The following is a 25,225-nucleotide window of genomic DNA, read 5'->3' as shown; positions in this document are numbered from 1 at the left end:
ATGTCACGTGAACATCGGGTTGTGTCACGTGCATAATGCTTCTGTCACGTGACAGTCACGTGACATCGGGTCGCGTTTGTCTGTGCTGCGAGCGCGCCATCCGTAATGGACGGTGCAGCAGCAGCAACAGCAGCAGCGCGTGCGCAGCTCGAGGAGGTGACGCGGCGGCTGCACGGCGCAGGGCTCCTCGGGGAACGGCTGCTGGCACAGCAGCAGCGGCTGGAAGAGGCACTGGCAGTGCCGGCACAGCTATCGGCACGGCTGAGCGAGTTGGAGCGAGAACTGGAGGAGATCAAGCGGGACGCGGGAGAAAATTGGCAGGCAGTAGAGGCCCTGTCGTCAGGAGTATGGGCGTTTTTTCCGGGAGCGATTTGAGGGTGTTTTGACGGATTTCTAGGGGGAAACATGGGAGACGCCGGAGACGCCAAATATGACGAAATGGGGGGGAAATGGGGCGGTGTCGCCGGTCAAACAGGCACTGTCGATGCGCCGGCGGCCTACAAAGCTGTCTGCGCGGACGCACAACCTGGAATTCGCGGCAGAAATCGGTCAGGGATTGCTGGCAGAAGTGCGGCGATTGCAGGGAGTTTTGGGCGAACGGGATACACAATGGAAGGCGGCAGAGCACGAGAAGAGAGTACTTGAGCAGCAGATCGAGGCATTGGAGCACCGGCTGAAAGCAGTGGGAGAATCGGAAGGTTAGAAGAAAGTTTTGTGTGCACTGGGTTTTGACGGAAAAAAGAGCGTTACAAAGAGGAAAATTGGAATTTGGAGCTTCAGACACAGGATCTGAATCAACGGGTGAACGAGGTATCAGCAGCAGAGCAGCGGGTGACGCAGGAAAATGTGCGTCTGCAAAGGCAGACGCAGGCACAAATGGAGACGGTTGAAACGCTGCGTGCAAGGGAAACAGAGCTGAGTGAGGAAGTGGAACAGCTGAGGACACGGTGGGAAATAGATAGTGCGGGTTTTAGGCGGACACAGGCGGAATTGTTGGAGGAAAGGGCGGAGTTGATGCATCAGATTGAAGAATTGAAGGCAGAACTTGAAGCACAGCGGCAGCCGGTGCATTGGCAGGAAGAATGGGCCGGGGGGAATGATATGACAGAGGTGCAGACGGCGGAAGAGTTATCTGACGATGCAACGCTGGAGGAGCAACGATCGCCACAGTCGCCGATCAAGCATACGCCGTTGAGAAGCGTCCCACTTGAGGTGGAGACGATGAAGGCGTCGTTTTCCCATGCGCAGCGGACGATTTACGGGCTTAGGAATGCTGTACAGCATGAAAAAAGCGAAAAAATCAAGCTGAGACAGCGGTTGAACGAAGCACTGGAGCAATTGGAGAAGGTGAATGCCAAAGACCAGCTGCTGGTGAAGAGGAAGGTGCCCAGGCGGCGGCGGCTGTTTCATTATCAGGGAAATGAGTATGGTTCGGTCAAAGGTAGGAATGGAGCTGCGATTGAGTCGGATTTAGAGTGGGAATATGACCAAGAAGCACTTGATCAGGCCGAGGACAGGCCGGATGAAGGGCAGGTGTTTGGGGAAGGCAGTCTGGATGAGCTAAATGGGCAGAATGGGCATATTGGATCGAATGGGCAGAATGGAGAGTCATTTGAGGCAGCGTTTGAGCCGACGTTTGAACCAGCATTTGGAATGGGTTATAAGGCGGGTTTTGGAACGGATTCTGGGATAGAGGAATCAGAAGAGGAGAAAGATCTTCGAGATTGGGAGGACAAACGATTAAGTCGTATGAAAAAGATGGATTATATGGATGACGAGAGTGATGCCTTTTTGAATTCAAACAATGACCCGGATAAATATAAGGAGCGGGAAGTCACTGTTGAAAAAGGGCGTGTATTATCGCTCGACATGACTGGGCAGTGTCAGCCGTTATTCAAGGAATTACAGATATTCAATCAAAATGCATACGTTGAGACGGTAGACGTTGCAACGATGACGGATGAAGTGTCTGATTTGGTTCAAATCAAGATTTTTCTTTTTAACCGGGATTCGAGTGTCGTTGAAAGACACGTTCTCTCAGGCCATGACAAGAATGACTTTCAAGTACAGGATATCAAGTCGCCTTCAAGGTCGCCTGTAAGGTCGCCTGTAAATCAGCTTGACCCAGCTCGGCTTGATAAGGATAATCTTAGTAAAGATCATTTTAGTATAGACAATCTCGACATAGAATATCTTGATCCCGATTGTTTTGACAAGAATGATGTTGATATGGGTCACATTACGATTCACCCTAGTGGGCGTTGCCTTGATCCTGAGCGTGATTTGGTTTATCTTGTAGCGGATTGTGATACAGTTGATCTTGATGGGGATCATAGTGCGGATCATTTGGATACCGCTTGCCTTGGTTCGAATCAAATTATTCCGGATAAATGTGATGCAACTCTTCATGATACGGTTTATTTGGAATCAAAGCATTCTAATACGGATTTAATGGTTGAACCTTCTCAAAACGTTAAAGAGGATGATGTACAAGATAGCAATAATGTAGAGTCCCAGTCAAGACCTTTTTCATTCAGTTCTATCGTGTCGATTTTCAAGCTTGGAAGGAAGAAAAGTATTCACATATCACCTTCTGTTTCGAAAATGAATAAAACACCGTCCAGTGATGCTTCAAATGAAGAAACTTCTCCGGTAAACCGGTTTAACTCTCTTGAAGTAATGCCTGACTTGGAGCTGATGAATGGTATCAAAGAACCGCAAGATGAATTGAGTTCAAAATTGATGAGTGATGCTAAATGTACTGATAATGAACTTGATTTCAGATCGGTGAATGGTATTAAACATGAAAATCAATCTTCTGATTCGAAATCAATGGATAATATCAAACAAGAGGATAAATCTGATTCCAATTTGATTAATAATATTAAACAAGAGGACAAGTCTACTTCGAAATTAACAAATATTATTAAACGATTGGAAAATGAATTTAATATGACCTATCATAGCCGTCAATCTAAAGCAGCTATGGAAAGATCTCAGAATAGTGTTGTGAGTTCAAAAATGACTTTTAGCGGTAGGATTGCATTTTTTTCTTTTCGGTAAACTTAATAATTGATCTAGATCAAGGAACGATATTCTCTGTTTCTTCCAAGTTTTCGGAAAATAATACGACAGATCATTCTTTGCATTCGTGTTCTTTAAACAGAAGCGTTGGTTCTAGAATTTTAAGGAAGTTAAACACTAATTCGACACCTCGTTTGGCACAAAATGTTAATGAGGAACAACCGTTTCATCACTCGGGATTCAATGCACAGGATAAGTCGGTTGGATCTTCCCCGTGTAATTCTTTTTTAAAGAGATCAAATACACTTTTTTCCACTCCTACGAATAATAGAAGAGTCCTATCTAGGTCTAATACTGCTTTTGACTCTGCTCGAGCTACTAAAGGCTCTATTATCGACACTGATAGGAAAATGTCTTATGATTCGTTTTCCTCTTCTATGAGTAATATTGAAAACTTTCAGCCTCAATCGAACGGACTTAAGATTCTTACTTATACACAGTCATCCATAGATCCACAAATTATTCACTCTGTTACTCAAACAATGATTGGTGAATATTTATGGAAATATACACGTAAACATATCCGTCAGGAATTATCCCGTAATCGTCATTTGAGGTTTTTTTGGATTCATCCTTATTCAAGGTCTTTATATTGGTCAAAATATAACCCCTCGACTTCTTATGGACATGAATTGTATGCAAAATCTGCGTTTATCCAGTCGGTAAAAGTCGTTTATGATAATAATCCTTATCCACAAGGAATTTACAACAAAAGTATTATTGTTGTTACGCCGACTCGTGCGATCAAATTTACTACAACATCATCTAGCAGTCATGAGCTTTGGTATCAAGCATTATTGTATTTGACTTCTCGGGTAAATTTACTTATGGAAATCCCTACGAATAGAGCTAAAGATGTGATGGGAATGAAAGCTTTCGACTTGACTTCTCAACAAGCTAATGAAAATATCAGCCCAACATTTAAGCATTCGAGAGATTCTTCTTCTACTTTTTTCAATAATTCAAATATGGCGACTCTCGAAAAAAAATCATCTTTGCGAAGACAAAGTTCTTTTTCTAGATTGAATCAAACGATTCGATCCGATGTTAGCTCGTCTCCATCTTTAGAATTTAAGAAACCTTATCCTAAAAATTATGCTTCATCTGAAACTGAGCGCCGTATCAATGACCGGTATGAAAGGATTAATTCTATTATAAAATATGCAAATTTGGAGAATGTTCGATCTTGTTGTGATGGTAATTAATTTTCTTTTGAAGTCTTTTTCTTTTATTTATTTACCTTTATTTAGGAAAACATGATGTCAGTACATTGCCCCATAGATCTAAGAGTTTTAGTAGCGATTCTCGTCATAGTCGTTCTTCTTAAGAAGTTCACTTTATATGTTCTTGTCTCTGCGTTTCTGTAAATTATTTAAGGATTTGTATTTTGTTGATTATTATATCTAGTAAAGTATATTAGAAGTTATTTCTTGTGTATTATCTGAAAGAGTTTTAACGACTTCTTTTAACTATGTTTTAGTATTGTAATAATATTTTTATATTTTTAATTTTCAGTGATTTTGAAAAATTTAGAGTATACAAATATCATTGATAGCAATTTTTAAATAAATATTAAGAAAACTGTTGTGTATTAAAATTGTTTCTGTATAATATAGAAATATTGTAAATCTTGATCATTTTTCACGTTACGACAACACTTGTTAAAACATTTTGATTCAATTGATGGATAATAAACGTGTTATTGTAGCAGTTTCATGCAAGATTATTGGTACAGTTACAATTGGATGTATTGCTGTATGTATTGGCTTTTTTGTGTTTAAAAAGCCCCAAAGATGGCTGTTTTTCATGAAAATTAATATTTATAGGGATCATATCTTTCTTTGTCTGCATTTATGATTCCAGCTATAACATCAGCCTGTTCATTATCTTCTATATTTTCAATGATAAATGTTATAGTTAGACGTTGGATTCGTTATATTTGGCCTCTTGAATCACTTGCTTCAGTATTATTTCTAGGTGCTTATATTTTGTCAGAACCACAAGTTTCTCACCCATATTTACTTTATAGTAACAGCTATTTGAACAGTATTTCTCTTTAAATAACAATATTAGGTAGTTTTGGCATTGTTTCTTTAATTCCTGCTACATTTTTTTATATTCAGCCACGAATTACCAAAATTATACAGCAAATACAAGAAAAAGAAAGTTTAACACTGTCTGAAAGGACTTTAAAGAACTGGAATCGGTTTTATATTGCTAATACGGTCTGGGCATGTATTATTTTTGCAATGACTGTGGTTGGGAGTTATGGTGATACGTTATCTGCCTGATATGATAAACAATATGTTTATGTGAGAAACATGTTTCCTGCTAGGATTTATAATCTAATAAGCTGAAATATGACTGATTTTTTAATATTATTTTATTCAAAACAAAATCAAATATTATAAATCAAATATTATAAATCAAATATATAAAGGATGAACATGTACATAAACGGGTAAATATATTTAAAAGTGATGAATGCTTTTGGCTAGCGTATATTTTGTATATGAGTGTATAACAGTGCTTAGAAATGTATAGATGTGTGCTGAGATGTTGAAAATTATTAAAAAGTAACAAATCTATTTATAAATAATCCATCATGGACAAATATAGATTTGTATGAATATTTCCAAAAGTATATTGATAAAAAGTTAGTTAAGTAATATTATGTTTGAATATGGTTTTTGCCGCTTAAATAGCTTTAAAGTCTCACATAGGTGAGTAATTTTTGTAAAAAAAATACATCAAAAGTCTGTCGTTCTTCCTCCAAATGAGTAATCTCCATATTTAAGTGGATCTGTTTTAGGTCCTGTTTCTATTTAACAAAAATATTAAAAAGTTCCGAAAAAACCTCCTACTTCACCTGTCTTAATTAGAGTTTAGTATTTTATTAAAAATATATGGAAAAATTAATACATTTGGATTCACTTCTCCTTCAAATTCTGGCAGAAGCGGCTTTCTTGTATCTGGATGAACATTATTTTCAAAAAGATCTTTATATAACGGTGGTTTAATTTTATCTAACATTTGTTTGGATGTTCTAAAAAAGTGAAAAGTAGATAATTTTCTGAGCAAAATTTGCGTTTTCATGTGTTTTTCTGTTAATATGAATTTTTTTTATTTTTAACTGTACCTATTGAAGATGGAACACAGGCGAAATCGATAAGACAACATATTAAGAGGGAAAAAAAATTATTTCATATATGAACTGTTATTTTTGTATGATCACTTATATTTACTCTTTTCAAAGACAACTATATATTCAAACATGTTATCATTTGTATATGAAAATGCTATCTTGTTTTATAAATATGTTTCTAAAATAACATCTATGATTGTAGATTTGTTTCGTTTAAGGATGCCATATTTTGCAAGGACGTGGATAAATTCTTTTGTATCTAAATAATATGTAAGTAATTGTATATATAAAGAGAGTGTGTAATTACAAGCTCATTGCAACTGTATCTTGTTGATTAATTCTTCCGTCAAATGTAGCTTTAAAGTAACCATGAGTACCCAGACTTTCTATTATATTATAAAATCAGTTAAATAGCTAATACAATTGTATTACCTTTGATATAGCCTGTTTTTCCGTATTTTGTGAATAATTGTACGGGTTTAAACCATTCTACATCCTCTATATATGATTAAAATGAATATTAAAAAGTATTCTTATAATACCTGGATTAAAAAACATATACCGAACAATTACTGTCCGTTTATAAATCTTAAAAGGATGTCCTGTTAAAATTACTCTTTTTGCAATGATTCTTGAATAATCTGTATTAAAAAAAGATCCAGTTGCAACTAAAGAAAGACCTATAAATATTAAAAAAAGTCAAATAATAAAAAGATTTATACCAGATGGTGTATTCTTTAAAAGTAGCATGGGAATAGCTCCAAAAAAAATGGGACAAACAACTGACGCAATAGATGCTTTTCCATGATGTAGATATTTTTCAAATTTATGCACATTATTTATACTTTTTGAATTAGAAGCTTGAGAAAAAAGAGGGTTAACAAGGATTCTTCGAGGACCATATTGTAAAATTAATTCGTCTTTAGATTTAACTGGGAATTCATACTCTGTATTTTGTGTTACAAGAAAATTTAATGTTGTTAAAAGATGTTCATATTGCAAAAGTGAAAAAACAATAAAAGGTGAAGTGGAAGAATATGTAGAATATATTTCTTTTTCACAGTTTCTAATTTCAATAATAACATATGTCCCAACCTGATCAATTAAAAATATATTTAAATCTAAAATACTAGCTTACTTTGATTCCATCTAGAAATGCTTGTTTAATAACTTTTTTTTTTGTTGCTTTATAATTGCTAAATTTATATATATGTTTCCAATAATCAGGCTGATTTGTATCATGTTCATCAGGATTCCATGGACTTGTTCTAAAGCTTTTCAACCCTCTATACTTTTTAAGTCTTTCTCTAGCTAATACATCAAACGGAATTTCTATTTCATCTGGAAATTCTCGATCTTCTTCTTTTTCTTTTTCCCTATTTTCAGGTATTCTGAATTTAAAAGTTATTATTTTAAAATTCTTGAATAATTTAACTCACTCTTTATTTTCCTGTAATAATTCTAATGAAATATCGCTTTTATAATCATCTATTTGATCTGTATCAGAACTATTTTTTTCATATTTAGATGAAAAACTATCAGAATTGTCTTTTTTTTCTAAATATAAAGAATCATCAATTTCCATGTTTAAATTATCTTCGTCCATCTCAGAATCATTATTCTTATCCTCTTCAGAATCACTATCAAGAATCCATGTTGCTTGATAATCGGATGTTCCTGGAGGTAAACGACGTGGTCTTTTGGCCGTTTCCGAATCATCTGAAAAGTAATAATAATCATCAACACGTATACTTTTTTGCTCTTCTTTCTTTTGATCAATATGCTTATTTACGTCTTCCATGTTTTCAATGATTGGTGCTAGTTCTTCTAAAGAATCTTGGTCTTTTGTAGGAAATATAGCATTTCCTTCGATACATTCCATTATTTCGCCCTTATATGTTTCATTATAATTTCCTTCTATAGTAAGAGGAATAATCTAATAATAAATAAATAATTTCAAATAAAAAGTAGAAGTATTTACTCGATCAATTTGATAATCTCCCCATCCAATTATATGGATTAAACGATTTACATTCAATGGTTTACTTCTTATAACCCCCTTGATACTTAAAATCCCTTTTGTGCTATCAGTTGATTCTTTCCAATTAACTTCTTCTGCTATAATGTATGATCTTTCATCGCGCCATCGCACTCCAATAGGTGACTGAACACAAATCATCCTAACTACGTTTAGAGCTTCTTGAGGCTGATCAGTAGAATATATTTTTTGCTCTGGAAAAAAATAATTGATAAAACTTAATAATGATTTTTTTACTTCCTTGTTTCTTTTCAAAGAATTTAATTCATTCATATGCTAAATCATTTAATACATGTATATATATATACATATATATATATATAAACAAACCTGTACTACTGGTATAACAGTAGAAATACCTTGTGCTTGAATAGATCGCAAACATACTTCTCCGAATGAATCAACCTCTTCAGTAGCTGACATAAGCAATAAAACAAAGTCAGCGACTTTGCAAAAGTCAAGAATGTCTAAAAAATGTCTTTTCGGTATAATATATTGGAGTTTTTGTTTGAATCGTTCTACACTGATCATTTTAGTTACTTCCTTACAGAAATCACAACAAACATAAATATATTTGACATCCCTGAAAATTCAAATGTATCAATACCAATCGAATTATTAAGATTTTGTATCACATTCATTGGATTTACATTAGTACAAAGAGGAACAATGACCTTTTATAATTTAATAAATATAAAATTAAAATGCAAGAAAATACAATTATTTTAGAAATTCCTGATGCCCCAAAATGCATACTGTTATTTCCTGCTATCTTATCCTTTTTGTTTGCTTGGATTTGTTTTTTGGTGTTTTTTCTATCTGCTTTTAATGATGTATGTTTTTTTGTTGAAATAACATGCAAAACTGCATCAATTCTTTCTAAAAATAATTAGTCAATATTCCAGTATGAAAAAAATATTCTCTTTAAAAAAAAATGCATCTATCTCATACTTTTTGATTTTTTTTGAGATTTAAATTTTTTATGTACTTTTTTCATACTTGAGCGATGATGGTGTAAAACAGCCGGCTTTTTTGCAGTCATATTAGTAAAATGTTTCTATTTAAGTGTTTTTGATGATATAGTGTTAAATCTTGTTATTTTTTCAAAAAAAAAACTATTTTTCTTTTTTTTCTATTTTTTATGTAGTTAAGATTTTTTATCGGTTGACCTTATCAAAATTTAAACCTTGTAAATCTTATTTATTTAATTATTAGTTTTTTGGACAGTTTTAAAAACGATTTTTTCTCTAGATTTTTATATAATTAATACTTAAAGATGTATAGTATTAAGTATAAGAGAGGAAAGCCATTAAAACACACGGTTTTTTATTAAAATGTTTTTTTGCATTTGATTTAGGTTTTTAGAATGTTAAAGATAAAAAGCTGCGTCATAACCTTAAAACAATTGAAAAACGTATCAAATCTTCTCAAAAAAATGCAGAAATATTTGATATGATGAAGTCCTCTACTGTAGGTTATCTTGAGGCTGAAGGAATGGAGAAAACTTATAAAATTACTCAATCGCAACTAAAGGAAAAAATTGATTTAATTACTTGTCAAAAGGTAAGAAATATATTTAAGATATATTTATATACATTCTTGAAATTTTAAAGGGGTTTGATTTGAAACTTCCAACATTTGGCCCATACGTTTTTGATTATACTAGAAATGGGAGATATATTTTATTAGGAGGTAAAAAGGGACATATTGCATCATTTGACTGGAAAAGTGGGAAATTGAGTACAGAGTTTCATTTAAAAGAATCTGTTAGAGATGTCAAGTATATTATAATTTTTTAAAGATTTTTTTGATTGTTATAGATGGCTTCATAATGAAAAACTTTTTGTTGTTGCGCAAAAAAAGTATGTTTACATGTACGATAATACAGGATTAGAAGTGCATTGTTTGAAACGCCACATTGATATATATTCTATGGAATTTTTACCATATCATTATCTTTTAACAACTATTGTAAAAGATATGGAAAATTGAATAATAAACTAATGATTTTTCAGGGAGGGGCGGGTTATTTGAAGTACCAAGATATTTCAACAGGAGTTATTGTTGCTGAATATCCTACAAAACTTGGACCTGCTAAAGTTATGGCTCAAAATCCTTATAATTCAATTATTCATATTGGACATTCTAACGGTGTTGTCACTTTATGGTCTCCAAATTTATCTACACCTCTAGTTAAAATGCTAGTTCACAGGGGTCCTGTCTATTCACTTGCTATAGATCGTGAAGGAAGGTATATGGCGTCTTCAGGTGCTGATAGACAAGTAAAAATATGGGATATCAGAAGTTGGAAGGAAGTACATTCTTATTTTTCTCCAACTCCAGCTGCTACTTTACATATAAGCGATACAGGAATGCTTGCAGTAGGATGGAGTTCACATGTTAGCGTATGTTTCATTTTATTTTTTTAAATTTTTATCTTTATTTTGAAAAGCTTTGGAAAGATGCCTTACAAAAAAAACAAAATTCACCATATATGACACATCTTAGTCCTGGGTCTTTTGTTAAGCGCGTTAAGTTCTGTCCATATGAGGATATTTTGGGTTTTGGACATGCTAAGGGATTTTCAAATCTTATTATTCCAGGTTTTTCTTTTAATTAATATTTGATAACCTTAATAAACTATTTTTAGGATCTGGAGAACCTTCTTACGATGCATATGAAGTGAATCCTTATGAAACAAAGAAACAGCGTAGAGAAAAAGAAATTATTGGTTTACTTGAAAAATTACAGCCAGAAATGATTACCCTAGATCCTAATTATATTGGAAATGTAGATACTGTTAGTCTAGAAGTTAGGGAAAAAGAAGCTTTGGAATCAAAACAAGTACATTTTTTCATTTCTTTTTTATTTAAATTAAGCTATTTAGCCTGAAGAAAAGTGGGTTCCTAAGCCTAAAACACGTGGAAAAAATTCTTCTTTACGAAGGTATTTACGTAAAAAAGCCAAAAATATAATAGATGAGAGAAAACTTCGTGTAAAGGCTGCTCTTGAGAAAGAAAAGAAATTACGACAGGCATATTTGAGAAAGCGGCGTGGATTGCCAGAAGAGAAACTTTTAGGACCTGCATTATCAAGATTTGTTACAAAATCAGTGACTTATTGAAAAATACAAAAATAGGGAAATAATTTGTTTCTAAAAATTAATCTTTTTTTTTTATTTTCTACTATGTTTCTATATTATATTTTTATTTTTTCTGATTTATTTCTATTTACTGATTAGATAAGGCTCATCTGATAAGGTACGATCTCGAACACCCTTGACTCCGTTAACTTTATCTTCTTCAATATGCCAGTTTTAAGGAAAGCTAGGTCTTTAAAAGGTTTTTCACAGGACAAAGAACCTGGTTCTCATTCCTCTACGTCTTCTGCGCTAAGTTCTTCGGGTTTGTCTCCCTCTAAATATAGTTATCAGACAGATATTTTGTCTATTAATGATGAAGCGTCACAAACGTTAAATGTTCGAGTAAAAGCAGTCCGTCAAAGGGCTCTGTCTACATCTTCTGTGCTCTCTAAGAATTCTATTAAAAATTTATTATTTGGGAAAGAAACAGGGGTTTCTAAAAATAAAATATTAACTATACCATCTACAATCAATCTTTTGACAGATACATTTGCGCCATTGTTGCCGTCGATTATTAACACTGCAAGTCCTAAATTTACTTCACTTTTACCTACTTTATCTGAGTCTTCTGTATACAAAAATTATTTCTCTAAAACTTCAAAAAAGGATGCAAATTCTTCTGCAATACCGGAACATATAAGTTTCAAACCGCATTCTGCAAATACTAATTCTCATTCTTTTGGACATACGTTAACATCTATGTCCAATATGTTTCATCCTCTTCAAAAATCACTTTCATCATTTGATATTAAGCATATAGGTTCAAAAGATATTTATGTTAATAATATTATTGATGATGTATGGCCGCTGCTTTGCATGAGGATTTTTCCTCTTTTTAATGGAGAGGGTCTTCTTATGCCTGTGGAAAGTTTAAATAATCTTGTTAAGTAAAAAAAGAATTGGGTTTAAATTTGGATTTAAATGTAGTAGATTTCATGTTAAGAAACGTTATGCTGAGAAAAAAATGAGGTTATTAATAGAGGAGTTGAAAAGATTTATAGAAGCTGGAATAAAATGTTTCGATGTAAATTTATTATCTCTTTCAGATGAAAAAATGATTCTTCGACTTGTTGAAGTAAGACAAAATATATTATATTACGATCTAATAATATGTTTTAGTTATGGACTTTCTTTTTTAGTACAATTCTTCCGTATATTGAAGCTATTTTTTTGCCATTACAAACGGAATTTGATGATTTAGAATGGACAATTTGTACTTATGGAAATGACATTCGGGAAAATGAAATCGATTTAAATATAAGGCGTATAACATTAATCAGATTCAGAGATAATATTATTATTCCACTTTATGAAAGATTAAAAGGTAATTTTATATATTGTTTTTTTCTTTTTTTCATATAGAAAAATAGTTATCTTTTTAAAAATTCCATTGAATTTGGATTTAGAACAAACGTTAACAGACACTGCATCAAAACTTCTTCAAAGTATTCTTATTTTAGCATCCGTTCATTCTTTGGATGAAAAGCAGAAAAAGATAGATAATCTTACAAAAATTTTATGTCATAATTGGTTCAAATCTGAACGTGTTGGAAGAAACCGCCGGGGTTTTATTGCTATGAAAAGCGAGTCTGAGTTTATAATAAACACTTGATGAATAATTTATAGTTTTTTATATATCCAAATATATGTTAATTGAATGTTTTAATATCACTATTTATTCATTTGAAGATTATTCATATTGTTTTCGATATAGTTTAATGTATTTATATAGGAAACTTGAGTATTTTGTTCTTTTTTTTTTTGTTTTTCTGTGTTTTGCGGGATATTTGATTTTTTTATTAAATTAATACTATATATTTCTGATGTCATATCATTTAATTTTTCAATAAAATCTTCTCCTATATGGCGTGTTTTTTTTCTCTTTTTTTTAATATTTGAATGTAATATGTTATGGTTTTTAGGATTCTTAGAATTATTGTATTTTGAGGATAATTTATTATAGTGTTTTGAACCCATTTTTTTATGAAAAGATATCGACTTTCGAAGTAATTTTGTAAAAATAATTTTTTGTATTTTTTTATTTATATTTTATTTTGTATTTTATTTACTGGAACACTATAAATTACATTAAATATTTTATATTATTTTTTAGAAAATTAAATGTCAAACAAACAATTTACAATTAAAGCAGTATATTCATTCCAGGAAAAACAAATGAATTTGTTTGAATATGATTTGTTAGCAGAATCAGAGGAGTTTCCAGAAGATAATACACTTTCAAAGCTTGAAACAAATATTATGAAAATGCAGGAAGACTGTAATAAGTTTCTTACTGAAAAAATAAACCAATATTTAAAAGTAACGACAAAAAATGGATAATACAACAATAGTATGACGTAATCATAATGCAAGCTTAATAATAATATATGAAAAATAAAGTTTCATGATCAGTTTTTCATTGTAAATGGTGGTTAGACATAAATATTTTATTTAGGAGAGTATGGCATGTTATGTGTTTTCAAAAATGCTCGTTGACATCCATAATGCACGATAGAATCGCTAAATATATTAGTTTATATGGTGTTAATGAAGAAATACTTTGGAAATATAGCAAGGACACTTTGTCCCAACCGTTTATGGCAGTTTTGACATGTTTTTTCAGGTGTTATTGTATATTTTTTGTTAGAAGCATCAATCAATTTATTTTGATATTGTGCTAAGTTGGCCATCTGTAAAGAATAAATAATTTTTCCGTTTATAATATTTGTTATTCTATTTTGAATTGTACTTTCTAAGTATAATTTAAGATTGGATATTTTAATATCCAAAGGAAGTTCTGAAATAATTGTTTCAATGTTGATTTGTGATCTATATTGTGATAGAAAATCGAGAGCATAAGATAGCTGTATTTTTTGCCCACTTGGTGGCTTTAGAAGAAGATTTAATAGAATTAAGTATATTTCGTTGCTTAATTTTGAATTATTCATAGAAAATATTTTAGTACAGTATCTAACATTTAAATAAGAACATTTTTTGAAAGAAAAAAATATATACTCCGTCACTTTTTTGAAATCTTTCATTTCGAAAACATAGGTTTCAAGAGCACATTTATGTTTTCCTAGTTTGCTTAAAATAATCGCTTTATGTTCAAGGAAATTGTCTTCTATTAAATTTTAGAAATTTCAATACAAATTAAAAATATACGCTTAGGAAGATGTTCTAGAATATATTGTAAGTTATATTTTTCGGAGTCAAGTAGAAATTTTAATAATTTCTTTGAAATAAGATTGGAATTTTCTTTTTCTTGAATATTTTTAAGATAATGCATGATCAATGAATCGTGAAATTCTGGAATAGTGTTATTTAGATCATTTATTAAATATTCAAGATATTTAATGGCTAGATCTTCGTTAAAAGATAATAAAAAATCATATACTTTTTTTTTTGACAAAGATAGTTGCTGATTATCATTTAAAAATATTTCCATAGCAAAATCTGGATTTATTTCAAGAGGCCATTTTATAAATAAAAGTATTTCTTCAATATGATTATCATTAAGTTTTTTAAGATAATTAATGGTTTCTGAAGGACCTTTAAATTGCTCATTATGTACACTATCTGATATAACTCCTTCGCCAAGTCTATATATGTTAATTATTTGTCTATATACATTAATCTATACTCTTTTAAAAGTTGTAATGCATTTTTGTGTAATGATTTTCCAAAATAGAAATTTATTAAATTTTTATAGCTCTGAATATTTTAATAATTATTATATATTCAAAATATAAATACCCTGTCTTTTTCTAAAAGATCTTTGGCTACTGAAAGTTGAATTTTATTTTGTAATCGAACAAGAGGTCCAACCAAATTTGGAGTAACAAACATATATGCACGAAATAATGCAGTATCAACAATTTCAAGAAGTTTTTCCATTTCTTCAAGTGTTAAAGCACTATCTGAATTAGGAAGCGTAAAATGGTATTTTGGAATTAAAGGTTCATTTAAAGTTTCAAAAGATTCTTGAAATTGGGATATAGAAGATATTAAAATAGACAGTTTTCGACGTGCATCATTAAGGTAATACGATGCAAGAGCATGCGTGGCCTCTTTTAAATCAAAATCTAAAAAAAAAAAATTAATTTTAAAAATGAAATTCATTAAAAATACCCGGATAATTTGAAATTTCAATTAATTGATTTAGTTTTTTATTCATAGTTTTGAGAAACATTTTAGAATTATGAATGTATGTTGATATAGATGCATCATTTGCATATTGTTCATAATCGATGTTCTCCAATGGAAATAAAGAAAGCACAATTATAGGAGATGCAGAACTTTCAGAATATAATATCATTGAATTTTTATAATCTCTCTTATTAAATAAATGATATGCTTTCATCATTTTTATATGTCTTATTTTATCGGTCTAATTAAAATTAAATACTAAAATATAAAAAAAGACAAGTGTAACTTTATTTTGAAATAAAACAGAATTGACCTGATTTAAAAGTGTAAGAGCATCATCTAGTCGATTTTGAACGATAAGATCGTTTACCTAAACAGTTAGGGAAAAAACAATTTATAAAAACAAATACTTGGGTATCAAATGGAATGTTTAAAAATTTCCATATTTGAGTTTGAGTGGATATGAAAAGATATTTTCCTGAAAATATGCAAGTAATGTTTCGTATGTTAAACGTTTGAATTAAAACATAAGATTCAATATTATGGACTCTAATTTGATGATCAAAGGCGGCGATAAGATGAGGATGAAAATAAACTATAAAAAGAAATTAAATTAAAAGAGAAAAAAAAGAAAAGCAGACCTAAATGTGTAGGTTCAGAATCCCATATGATAGGACTACGTTTAAGAGGATGTCCATTATTATCCAAAAAAATAGATTTAACTATTTATAATATTAGAAATATCAATAAAAACTATTGTCACGCAATAAGTACGATGATATGATAAAAGAAATTCATGATCCGAAATCCGTACGCTTAAGAATTTAGAAGATCGTGTATGTAGCCCAATATAATTTATATTCGTGCTAGAAACACCCAAAGATCGTAATAGTGTAGTAAATCCTTTAATTGATACGGGCTTAGTAAGACATTTCGCTTCAAGATCTGCAAATGCGTACTCTGAACCAAAACAAAGATATATTCGTGTAGAATTAATCCATGTTAGTGCCCGTACTCGCTGATTTAATGCTATCTCCACTGTTTCTGTGCTCAAAATCCCATCGCGCCAAAAATACACTACTAAACGCTGTTTCAATGCAATTGCAAGCAAAGAAACCATCGTCCCATCCATTTGCATATGGGAAATTAATGATATTTTATATGCTGTCTCCTGAGCACTGTTTAAACTGCTATTTCTTGTTTCTTGTCCTTTTATTCCTGATTCACTCGGTAATACGCCTTCAATTCGCCGTAAAGACACATTATAAAGAACTACTTGTCCATCTAAGTGTCATCATCATCAACAATACCCAATATTGTTCAAACAGCGTTCCGCACCCACTAAACACACTGCTAATGTTGCTTCATCAATATATACAATCTGTTCAATAAATTTGCCTATTTGCACTGAAAAAAACGCTGAAAAAGACAGTGGTAGTCCTTCTTTTTGCATATTATCTTCTTCTTCAGCTTGCTGCTCTGGTGCAACGTATAAATCGTATAGTGAGCCATCGGTTGATCCTGCAAGAAGTCGATCTCCTAGACATATTAGTAAGTATTTGGTTTATTTTAAAGGATTTAGGCGCTTATATAGCATACCGCTGGCAGCAAGACTTGAGATTCCCGAGAAATCAACTGAAATTGAGCGCAGCGCCATCGCGCTGAGTGAGTATGTAGTGAGCAATACGGACAGCCGTGGAGAATATATTGTATAAAAAAGCAGATAAGTTTATAGAAAAAACATGGAATATGTATACAACATGTATATAATATGTATATAATATACATGTAATACGCATATAACACGTATATACAGTGCATATACTGCGCATATAAGATATGGAAGAGTGAAATAGATACAGTTTATGACAAAGCAAATAGAATCTGTGTTAAAATGTTATATATTATGAAATATTAAATTGAAGATATCTTTGGATAATTGTCGAGGCGGTTATATATATCGTTAAGATAAATTTAGTGAGATGAGGTTGTAATATTTAGACATGTTTTAATGGGGAATAAAGAGAAATAAATAGCTATTTAAGGATAGAGTTAAAATAAGAATGATTTAAGTATAAAATCAGATGAAGTTAAAGCATAGCAAGTTTTAGTTTTATGTATATAGCATTTTTCCACAAGTAAAACAATCGCTTTTATAAATATTTAAACGTTTTATTTGAATGTTCTGTTTCTTTTGTTATTTTTTAAAGAAATGGTATGTACTGTTTTGGAAGACTGAATAAATGATAGTATTGAGGTTGAGTTTTGAAAAATGTCAGACTTATATATAACAAAGATATTATTTTGAATGGTGTATTTCTATTCTGATGCAGAGGTGTAAGGCTTCAGGAAAAGAGCTATTTTTTAAAGTGGAAGACTGATTGTTATTTGACTTAGAGAGATACGATGATTACCAGACATGTTACGAAAATGTTTTGAGGATGATATATACGACTAGCGCATTTCTTGTCATATTCCATAAGCTATGTTCTGGGTGTTATATTTTTAATATAAAAAATAGATGTTGAGTGTACGGTCTATATTTTTTTGTTTTATATTCATCAATCTATATGGAAACATTAGGAAATATAACATGTTCCAGAAAAATCTTACATGAGATATGTATAGACTGCAAAACACACTTTTTTGAGAGTTTTTGAACAAAAATGGTCTAAAACATACCTAACTTGATACAAGTTTAAAGTATACTTGAAATAAATCTAAAATATAACCTAAGTATGTTTAAAGAAAAGATAAAAACCCTTTTTTGCATATTTAAGTTTTCTAGCTTGTATTAATGCGCAATTAATATGCTAATATGCTTAAATTTTGTTATGTCATTGTTACAAGTATGGTTACCATAACATTGACTTTTGCTTCGTTGTTATAGCATTATTGTTGCTATAGTATAGAATCAACATCTGAATCTCTTTTGATGCAAATACTAAAATAGTTACTTATTTATCCACTTATTTGAAGTTTTTAGAGTATCTTGAAGCTTTTACGTCTATATTTACTTTTTACTTGTTTTCTGTTCTTTGTGCTTGCTGATACGTATTTTCGCAATTTTTTAGTAATTCTTCACACGTTTCAATCAATTCCTACATTGTATTACTTCCATTTTACATTTAGAATTATTTTATCGGACCCTTAATCCATTCACTGTTTCTTCTGCATGATCAAGAGACTGTTTTTCATATGGACCAACTTCCATCTCGCTTACTATCCTTTATTTATTTAATTTTTTGATCCAGATACCAAAAAACGTACATTTTCATGTTTTGTAATAAATCATCACATCCCTTTCCAAGTTTTTCCATCTCTTCTTGCATTTTTTCTACTGTCTCTTCCATTTGCTTAAGCATTTCTGAAAGCTCTAGTGCTTTATTTGTTTCTAATTGCCATGGCTATTAATGTTAACATCTTTTTTTAATTTTGATGCAGAAAAGCATTGTTTTTATGCATATTTCTCCTTATTATGCCGTTTTTTTTCTTTCTGCTTTGTTTTCCCCCATACCTCATTATGAAACTCTGTAAATTCTGTTTTTTTGCTTTCTGAGCCCATTCCCTGACCTTTTATGTTCCTGCAAGGTCCAAGCTTGCATTCCAGCTCAATATTTTTCCTGACTGTTTGGCAAATTGCACTGCGTTGTGTCTGTAGCAGCCGGTATAAAGTTTCAATATCTGGATGAGATCTGACAGCATTAATCTAGTAAAAATGCATAAATATCTTTCAATTTACCGTTTAGAAGATGGAAAAAGCGACGTAAATGTGCTTAATCCTGCAATGTCTTTTAATCCTGACGATGACACAAGAAATGCATTTAATATTTGCGATTCGTTTTGAGACATTGTGGAGCGTCGAACAGTGGAGAGAGGATGTGCGCATAGAGTATGCATATAGAGTGTATATAGTGTCTAGGATGCATATATAACTTGTATAATATACATATAGTGTATATTTTGTGTATATTTTGTCTATGTAATGTATATACTTTATATGCAGCGTATCTGCAAACAATGTATACAATGTATTTGTATATATGCAATACAGATATAAAATACATAGATGGTAATATATATGCATATAATGTGTGTATAATATCTATATGTTTCATTAATATTGCATATGCTGCATAAATACAGTATATATTTACATGGTTTACAAAGCACTATAGTACGTATATATGTATGCATGCGTATATAATTTATAATTTGTTTTGTATATACTGTATATACAGTGTATGTAGTACATATACAGTGAATATGCAGAGGGCTTAAAGTGTAGGACTGAGGATATTTGCTGTATATATACAAGCATAGCTATATATAGATGTATATAACTGTATGTGGGCCTATAGACACGTATAGGTATGCATGTGCATATATAGGCACGTATATGCATGTATAGGTGTATATAGTTGTTTAGAAGTGCATAAGAGAATATATATGTAATGTATGTATATAATGTTATATGCATACTTTGTCTAGTCCCTACTGTATATATATTGTTTATGCAGAGTGTATATAGACTACACACACTGAATATATGTTGTGTATTTATTATGTTAACTGTATACATACAATATGCATAGTATGCGTTATATCTTGTATGTACAGTATGCGTTACATCTTGTATGTACAGTATGTATACGTTATATGTGCACTAGTACATTGTATATATTCTATATATGTTTTATGTATTCTATACATGCATTATATAGTAAATAGATGTACGTCTATTCATCCCATAATTCTGTGTATATAGTTATGTTGCTCACAGTATACATACGGTGCATACAATATCTATATACTCTGTATATAATGTGTATAGTAAAAAGAGCAATAAAATATAGGATGGAGCACTTGTGCATATACAAAATGTATGCAACTTATAATGGGTATACAATGTGTATATATAACATAACGCGCATATAGCACTGTACATGCACCACTATACATAAATTTTTAAAATATGTATACAAGTTGCAGACAACATATACACGACACATATAGTATATATAGCATGCATGAAGTGTATATATTATGTATACAATACTCAATGTGCAAAGACTGAATATATTGTACATATATAGCATATATAACGCGGTATTCTATGTATATTATTGATTATACCTCCAATAAATATGTATACTATCCAATATACACATGTATTGTTGATATACAGCTCTATATGGTTCTGCTGCTGCTTTTGCATATTTAGTAACACACGGTTGGGCAGCTAAAGGAACATGTATATAGGAACATATAATAATATACAAAAGTAGCACGCATATATTAAGCCATTTTGTACCTATGTTTACAGAAAATACACCTTCTAACACGTTTTTAGGTCTATATTCATGTTTATAGGGAATCGAGAACGTTGTCGGCCTCGGAGTGCATTTGCGTGTTCCGTCGAGGCTGATTCGGCAAACAACTTAGGTGAGTTTCGAGTGTTTGAAGTAAAGTGTATATATATACGCATATATTGTACATAAAGTGGGATTTGCATCATTTTTGGTCGCATATATTAGGTATTTTTGGTTTTTACATATATTTTAGGTGAATTGCTTTGTTGCTATATTTAATACAAACTAAAACAGATTCATATAGAGGACTTAGTTGCACATATATACAGAAAAACTCCGCATATATTTACTTATATATATATATATATAACTGTTTTTTGTGCATATAAACTCTTATTTTCATGGGATCTGATAATACTCGTCAAGAGGCACTAGCACTTGCTAAGCGCTTACGTCACCATTCTATGCTTAAGAACCGTCCTGGAATACTCGATGGGAAGCGTGTTGACTTTTTCAAAGGTAATTGAGTATTTTACATAAATTTTGAAAGTAAATGATTTAAAAACTTTTAAATCTTTGCTTTTTGCAAAATTTTATACATTTGATCCATGGTTTTGTATAGACAGCTGTTTACATGTGTATAGCTAAACATGCTTTTCGCATTCTCCAGAGCACAACCTTTGATTCTGCTAATACTATGGATGCATCAGCTGCTTTTTCATTGTTAATTCGGCACAAATTTATCAGACGTGTTGACAAGCTGTCTTCTCGTGCTGAGCGTACTGAACATGGTGCTAATATGCGTCGACGCACCCGTCGACTACGTATAAGTGCTGAACATGGTGTAACAGATAAAGCATATTATGTATGGCTTTATGATCAAATTCCAATAACAACTGTATTACTTGGTATTGCAGCACTTTTATTGGTTTTGGCTGTAATTGTTTATCCCCTCTGGCCACCACGGCTACGTCGTGTAGCACATCGGTTAAGCTGGGTAGCATTGGGGTTGGTAGTTTCACTACTTATTTTAACTGTATTACGTCTTTTTATTTTTATTATAACACTTGCTATATGTCCTCCTGGAATTTGGTTATTTCCTAATCTTTATGAAGATGTTGGATTCATTGATAGTTTCCGGCCTTTATGGGGGTGGCATGTGGTAGGTATTGAATATATATGTTTTTGTATTGATTATATAAGAAACGGAAAAGTAAGCGTAAGACAGCAAAAAATATAGATGGGAAAGGATCAGGAAATGGCTCATGTGCTGTTTCAACAAGTACATCAAATGAATGCCGACCGAATCAAGTCTTAATTGAGGATGTAGATGAAAAAAATTAAAAATAGATAGAGTAGATTGGAAAGCAATAAAATAGTGTATAAAAGTAAGAATATGAAATAAAAATAGTGTATAAAAGTAAGAATATGAAATAAAAACAGTAAATTCTGTATTTGAAACCGCAAAATGTAAAACTCGAGTTTGAAAAGACTTTAGCTCTGAGGATGTAAAAATAACCTGTAAAATACAACATACAATATTTTAAGGCGTAGTTTTGAATTAATTTTAGAACTAGCCTTAGAGTGCTGAGCAGAATAGTTGTGATAAACTTTTGAATAGAAGATATAAGTGTCTCTTACGTCTTTTATGGTCTTCTAGTCTTTCATAGAATGCAATCTTAAATATAAACATCAAGAAAAATACTTGTTAACTGTCTTTAAGCAAAAAAAAAAAACATATTCTTTTATATTTTTATGTATTTTATATATTTCCCAATATTTGGTATATTTTTCAATATTTTATAATATTTTCTTTATATCTGATTAAATATAGAGCAACTGTTCCAGCATTTTTGTTTACTATTATTATTCAGTAACATTATATATTGTTGCGAACTATGTGCTGTGATAATAATGGACACTGTGGAATTAAAGTTAATATCTCCTTTTGGGTACCGTGTGTATTTAAAAGCTGATAAAATGTATTTTCTTTATGATAACTTGCTGGTATCGATGCAGATGATGCATAGGAAGGGGTTCGAGAGTCTTCTGAATTAGATGCCTCTAATGATGGACAGTCTGAGACACTTGGTACATCTGGAGATGTGAAGAGTGACAAAACAGAAGGTTTTTTAACTGCTAATGGACTATAGTCTTTCTTTTGGATCTTATTTATTGTAGAATCAAGCACTTTTGGTGTATGAATAGTTTCTTTACTAATTTCTTCACAAGAATGTTTATCTGAATTATCGTGATTATTTGACTGATTTGTTTCTTTGCATTCTATACGGAGTTGCTTTGTTACTAATTCAGAGCCTAAGTCTATAAAGTCTGGACGCACCGGTATTGGTGGCCTTTTTCCTTGCGGATTTTTTAGAGGAAGCAAGGTCGAAAGAATATTAGAATTTGTGTCAAATGTATTGTTTTTGGAATTCTGACTAGACAATAAATGCTTTTTGCTTCGAGAGATTTCTTGTTGAAATATTTTGAGCCATTGGTTCAGAGATTTTTGTGTAGCTATGCTGAATAAAACAATTTCTTTCTGTTTATCATTTTTTAATGAAACATCTAAGCAAGATACATTCTTTAAGATAGAAGTTTGAAGCGTTAACTCATCATTATTACTTGAACCCTCATCTGACACATCTATCGAACTTACGAGTTCCAATATCCATCTTGTGCCTTCAATATGATTCAATACACGAATACTTGTATTATGCTGAATTCTTATCACGTGTTTTGGCTTACACATATCATTGTCATATAAGCCATAATGCAAAAGTGCTCCTTCTATTAATACAAACATGCCGATTCCTCTTTCAAAAGAAAATAATAAAGAATCATTGAACTGAGTTAATGATGATACCTGATCAGAGAAATATTCTGCCTTTGTAGGCATAAAAAAAAGAACTGCTGAAGACGAAATAGCACACCGCATGGCCAAAGAGAAAGGAACATGAAATAAAGATGATGTAGTTTGCAAAGGACGGCAAAGATGCAAATGAGATATGAAACCATTGGCTTTTTGCACAGATGACTCTTTGCTTTGTTTTGACTGTTGATCACCTTTTTTGATCGACACATTTTCTTTATTCTTGTGTCCTTTATCTTCTTGTTTGATCTCTCGTGAAGGGGAAAATATTTTTGAAAGATTCGAATGAAGTATTGAAAAATGCCGATTTTTCATTCGTAAAAAAATTGAATTCTTATCATCATCAAAATAACTGGAATTTTTTTCTAAATCTAATGTATTCATCGGTGTTTTTTTACCCATTTTATTATTTTTTTTTTCTTTTAAAAGGCTTAGGTCGCTTGGTCCCTTGCTTCGAAAAAAAAAGTCTTAGCGTTCAGAAGTTATTGTCCTAATAAAAAAAATGTACAAAAGCGCTGTGATACATAATCTAACACCTTTTAAGAAACTATTTATCAGAGTTTGCAAAAAAAATAGTTTAAATTTATTAGTTTTGAAAAAGGCTATTCTTTGATGCTTAGTATTTTTATTAGAGATAGAAGAATAATGTTGGTATTGATATTGCTTTAATGTTTTTCTTCAGGCATTTTACTGTCTCTTTCTTTTTCTTGCATGATTGCCTCATAACGGAAAACATGTGCTTTCATACCAATTCCACTCATGACATGTTTTGCTAGATATGCAAGCCACGTATCAACTACACGAGGATGCCCATCTTTAATAGTAATAAGCCTTTTATATGTAATGCGTTCAAAATTTTCCTTGCTTTTTGAATGGACAAATGGGCCACGTGGAACGGTCCATCGTTCAATCCGTTTAGGTAGTGGTACTGGGCCAGAGGCACAAAGACCTATGTAATATGCCGCTCTCATAGAAAAGTCTGCGAAAAATGCAAGACGATGTACTTCAAAGCTTCGCATTTGAAGTGAACACGTTATAATCCCATATCGGGCAGGACGACGAAGTGGCTCAAGATATGCTGCTTGAACATTTGGTGGAAGTTTAGAAAATGCTTCTGGTTTGGGTAACTCTGCATTTGAAAAAGGCCCATAAAGGTCATATAAACGTTCAGATTGTTTTGAGGAATGTTTTGTTACATTTTCTGAGTCTATTGAGTATTTAGGCATATCTGTAAAGCATCTAATTTGTCCTAAACGTGTTATGGAAACCCATTGACAAAATACCCGTGTAAATGCCGTATGTATACTATTTTGTATATTATTTAATAGTGTTAGTTGTTTTTGTCGTATCATTCGTTGTGCTTTTGTATCTGAGCTTTATGATGTTAGTATATAATTTTTTTTTAAATTTACTTAAGCTGGAAATATACAAAGTATATAAGATTTTGATTTTGTTTAATTATTAAATCTATTAGTATTCTTGG

General features: G+C 31.5%; 12 protein-coding genes across 12 annotated transcripts; 6 read left to right on the top strand and 6 right to left on the bottom strand.

Moving 5' to 3' along the window:
- Positions 1 to 105: 105 nt before the first annotated feature.
- On the top strand, positions 106 to 4,327 carry T551_03180 (uncharacterized protein; the record flags this gene model as incomplete). The annotated part of the gene is made up of 4 exons (XM_018375443.1): positions 106 to 345; positions 398 to 698; positions 743 to 3,034; positions 3,082 to 4,327. The coding sequence occupies 4 exons, from the start codon at positions 106 to 108 to the stop codon at positions 4,287 to 4,289; spliced, it is 4,041 nt and encodes a 1,346-aa protein (XP_018228342.1). The 3' UTR covers positions 4,290 to 4,327.
- A 440-nt stretch (positions 4,328 to 4,767) lies between these two features.
- Positions 4,768 to 5,375, top strand: T551_03179 (uncharacterized protein; the record flags this gene model as incomplete). The annotated part of the gene is made up of 3 exons (XM_018375442.1): positions 4,768 to 4,839; positions 4,911 to 5,112; positions 5,158 to 5,375. 3 exons carry the CDS (start codon positions 4,768 to 4,770, stop codon positions 5,373 to 5,375), a joined length of 492 nt encoding a protein of 163 aa, XP_018228341.1.
- Positions 5,376 to 5,834: 459 nt separating this feature from the next.
- On the bottom strand, positions 5,835 to 6,117 carry T551_03178 (uncharacterized protein; the record flags this gene model as incomplete). The annotated part of the gene is made up of 3 exons (XM_018375441.1): positions 5,835 to 5,905; positions 5,942 to 5,957; positions 6,007 to 6,117. 3 exons carry the CDS (start codon positions 6,115 to 6,117, stop codon positions 5,835 to 5,837), a joined length of 198 nt encoding a protein of 65 aa, XP_018228340.1.
- Positions 6,118 to 6,442: 325 nt separating this feature from the next.
- Positions 6,443 to 9,309, bottom strand: T551_03177 (uncharacterized protein; the record flags this gene model as incomplete). Its single annotated transcript, XM_018375440.1, has 12 exons — positions 6,443 to 6,488; positions 6,537 to 6,615; positions 6,662 to 6,727; positions 6,772 to 6,909; positions 6,952 to 7,324; positions 7,368 to 7,620; positions 7,669 to 8,165; positions 8,211 to 8,543; positions 8,598 to 8,790; positions 8,832 to 8,941; positions 8,986 to 9,146; positions 9,219 to 9,309. 12 exons carry the CDS (start codon positions 9,307 to 9,309, stop codon positions 6,443 to 6,445), a joined length of 2,340 nt encoding a protein of 779 aa, XP_018228339.1.
- A 234-nt stretch (positions 9,310 to 9,543) lies between these two features.
- On the top strand, positions 9,544 to 11,391 carry T551_03176 (uncharacterized protein; the record flags this gene model as incomplete). The annotated part of the gene is made up of 8 exons (XM_018375439.1): positions 9,544 to 9,588; positions 9,633 to 9,830; positions 9,881 to 10,047; positions 10,088 to 10,238; positions 10,283 to 10,672; positions 10,720 to 10,870; positions 10,918 to 11,111; positions 11,155 to 11,391. 8 exons carry the CDS (start codon positions 9,544 to 9,546, stop codon positions 11,389 to 11,391), a joined length of 1,533 nt encoding a protein of 510 aa, XP_018228338.1.
- A 183-nt stretch (positions 11,392 to 11,574) lies between these two features.
- Positions 11,575 to 13,021, top strand: T551_03175 (uncharacterized protein; the record flags this gene model as incomplete). The annotated part of the gene is made up of 4 exons (XM_018375438.1): positions 11,575 to 12,296; positions 12,340 to 12,484; positions 12,529 to 12,733; positions 12,780 to 13,021. The coding sequence occupies 4 exons, from the start codon at positions 11,575 to 11,577 to the stop codon at positions 13,019 to 13,021; spliced, it is 1,314 nt and encodes a 437-aa protein (XP_018228337.1).
- Positions 13,022 to 13,530: 509 nt separating this feature from the next.
- On the top strand, positions 13,531 to 13,749 carry T551_03174 (uncharacterized protein; the record flags this gene model as incomplete). The annotated part of the gene is made up of 1 exon (XM_018375437.1): positions 13,531 to 13,749. The coding sequence occupies one exon, from the start codon at positions 13,531 to 13,533 to the stop codon at positions 13,747 to 13,749; it is 219 nt and encodes a 72-aa protein (XP_018228336.1).
- Positions 13,750 to 13,856: 107 nt separating this feature from the next.
- Positions 13,857 to 17,215, bottom strand: T551_03173 (uncharacterized protein; the record flags this gene model as incomplete). Its single annotated transcript, XM_018375436.1, has 13 exons — positions 13,857 to 13,929; positions 13,969 to 14,379; positions 14,425 to 14,533; positions 14,575 to 15,011; positions 15,053 to 15,123; positions 15,166 to 15,494; positions 15,541 to 15,799; positions 15,845 to 15,928; positions 15,969 to 16,153; positions 16,200 to 16,280; positions 16,333 to 16,842; positions 16,885 to 17,097; positions 17,158 to 17,215. 13 exons carry the CDS (start codon positions 17,213 to 17,215, stop codon positions 13,857 to 13,859), a joined length of 2,820 nt encoding a protein of 939 aa, XP_018228335.1.
- A 1,363-nt stretch (positions 17,216 to 18,578) lies between these two features.
- Positions 18,579 to 19,458, bottom strand: T551_03172 (uncharacterized protein; the record flags this gene model as incomplete). The annotated part of the gene is made up of 5 exons (XM_018375435.1): positions 18,579 to 18,659; positions 18,707 to 18,785; positions 18,829 to 18,965; positions 19,076 to 19,253; positions 19,301 to 19,458. 5 exons carry the CDS (start codon positions 19,456 to 19,458, stop codon positions 18,579 to 18,581), a joined length of 633 nt encoding a protein of 210 aa, XP_018228334.1.
- Positions 19,459 to 21,271: 1,813 nt separating this feature from the next.
- Positions 21,272 to 22,214, top strand: T551_03171 (Sec63 complex subunit SEC62; the record flags this gene model as incomplete). The annotated part of the gene is made up of 3 exons (XM_018375434.1): positions 21,272 to 21,389; positions 21,515 to 22,032; positions 22,074 to 22,214. 3 exons carry the CDS (start codon positions 21,272 to 21,274, stop codon positions 22,212 to 22,214), a joined length of 777 nt encoding a protein of 258 aa, XP_018228333.1.
- A 535-nt stretch (positions 22,215 to 22,749) lies between these two features.
- On the bottom strand, positions 22,750 to 24,144 carry T551_03170 (uncharacterized protein; the record flags this gene model as incomplete). Its single annotated transcript, XM_018375433.1, has 1 exon — positions 22,750 to 24,144. The coding sequence occupies one exon, from the start codon at positions 24,142 to 24,144 to the stop codon at positions 22,750 to 22,752; it is 1,395 nt and encodes a 464-aa protein (XP_018228332.1).
- Positions 24,145 to 24,407: 263 nt separating this feature from the next.
- On the bottom strand, positions 24,408 to 25,094 carry T551_03169 (ribosomal protein S10; the record flags this gene model as incomplete). Its single annotated transcript, XM_018375432.1, has 1 exon — positions 24,408 to 25,094. One exon carries the CDS (start codon positions 25,092 to 25,094, stop codon positions 24,408 to 24,410), a length of 687 nt encoding a protein of 228 aa, XP_018228331.1.
- Between the last annotated feature and the right edge of the window lie 131 nt (positions 25,095 to 25,225).

The sequence above is a fragment of the Pneumocystis jirovecii genome (assembly GCF_001477535.1).
Source record: "Pneumocystis jirovecii RU7 chromosome Unknown supercont1.15, whole genome shotgun sequence".
NCBI classification, from domain to species: Eukaryota; Fungi; Ascomycota; class Pneumocystomycetes; order Pneumocystales; family Pneumocystaceae; genus Pneumocystis; species Pneumocystis jirovecii.
Note: the sequence above shows the minus strand (reverse complement) of the source record. Positions and strands in the feature narration are given on the sequence as shown.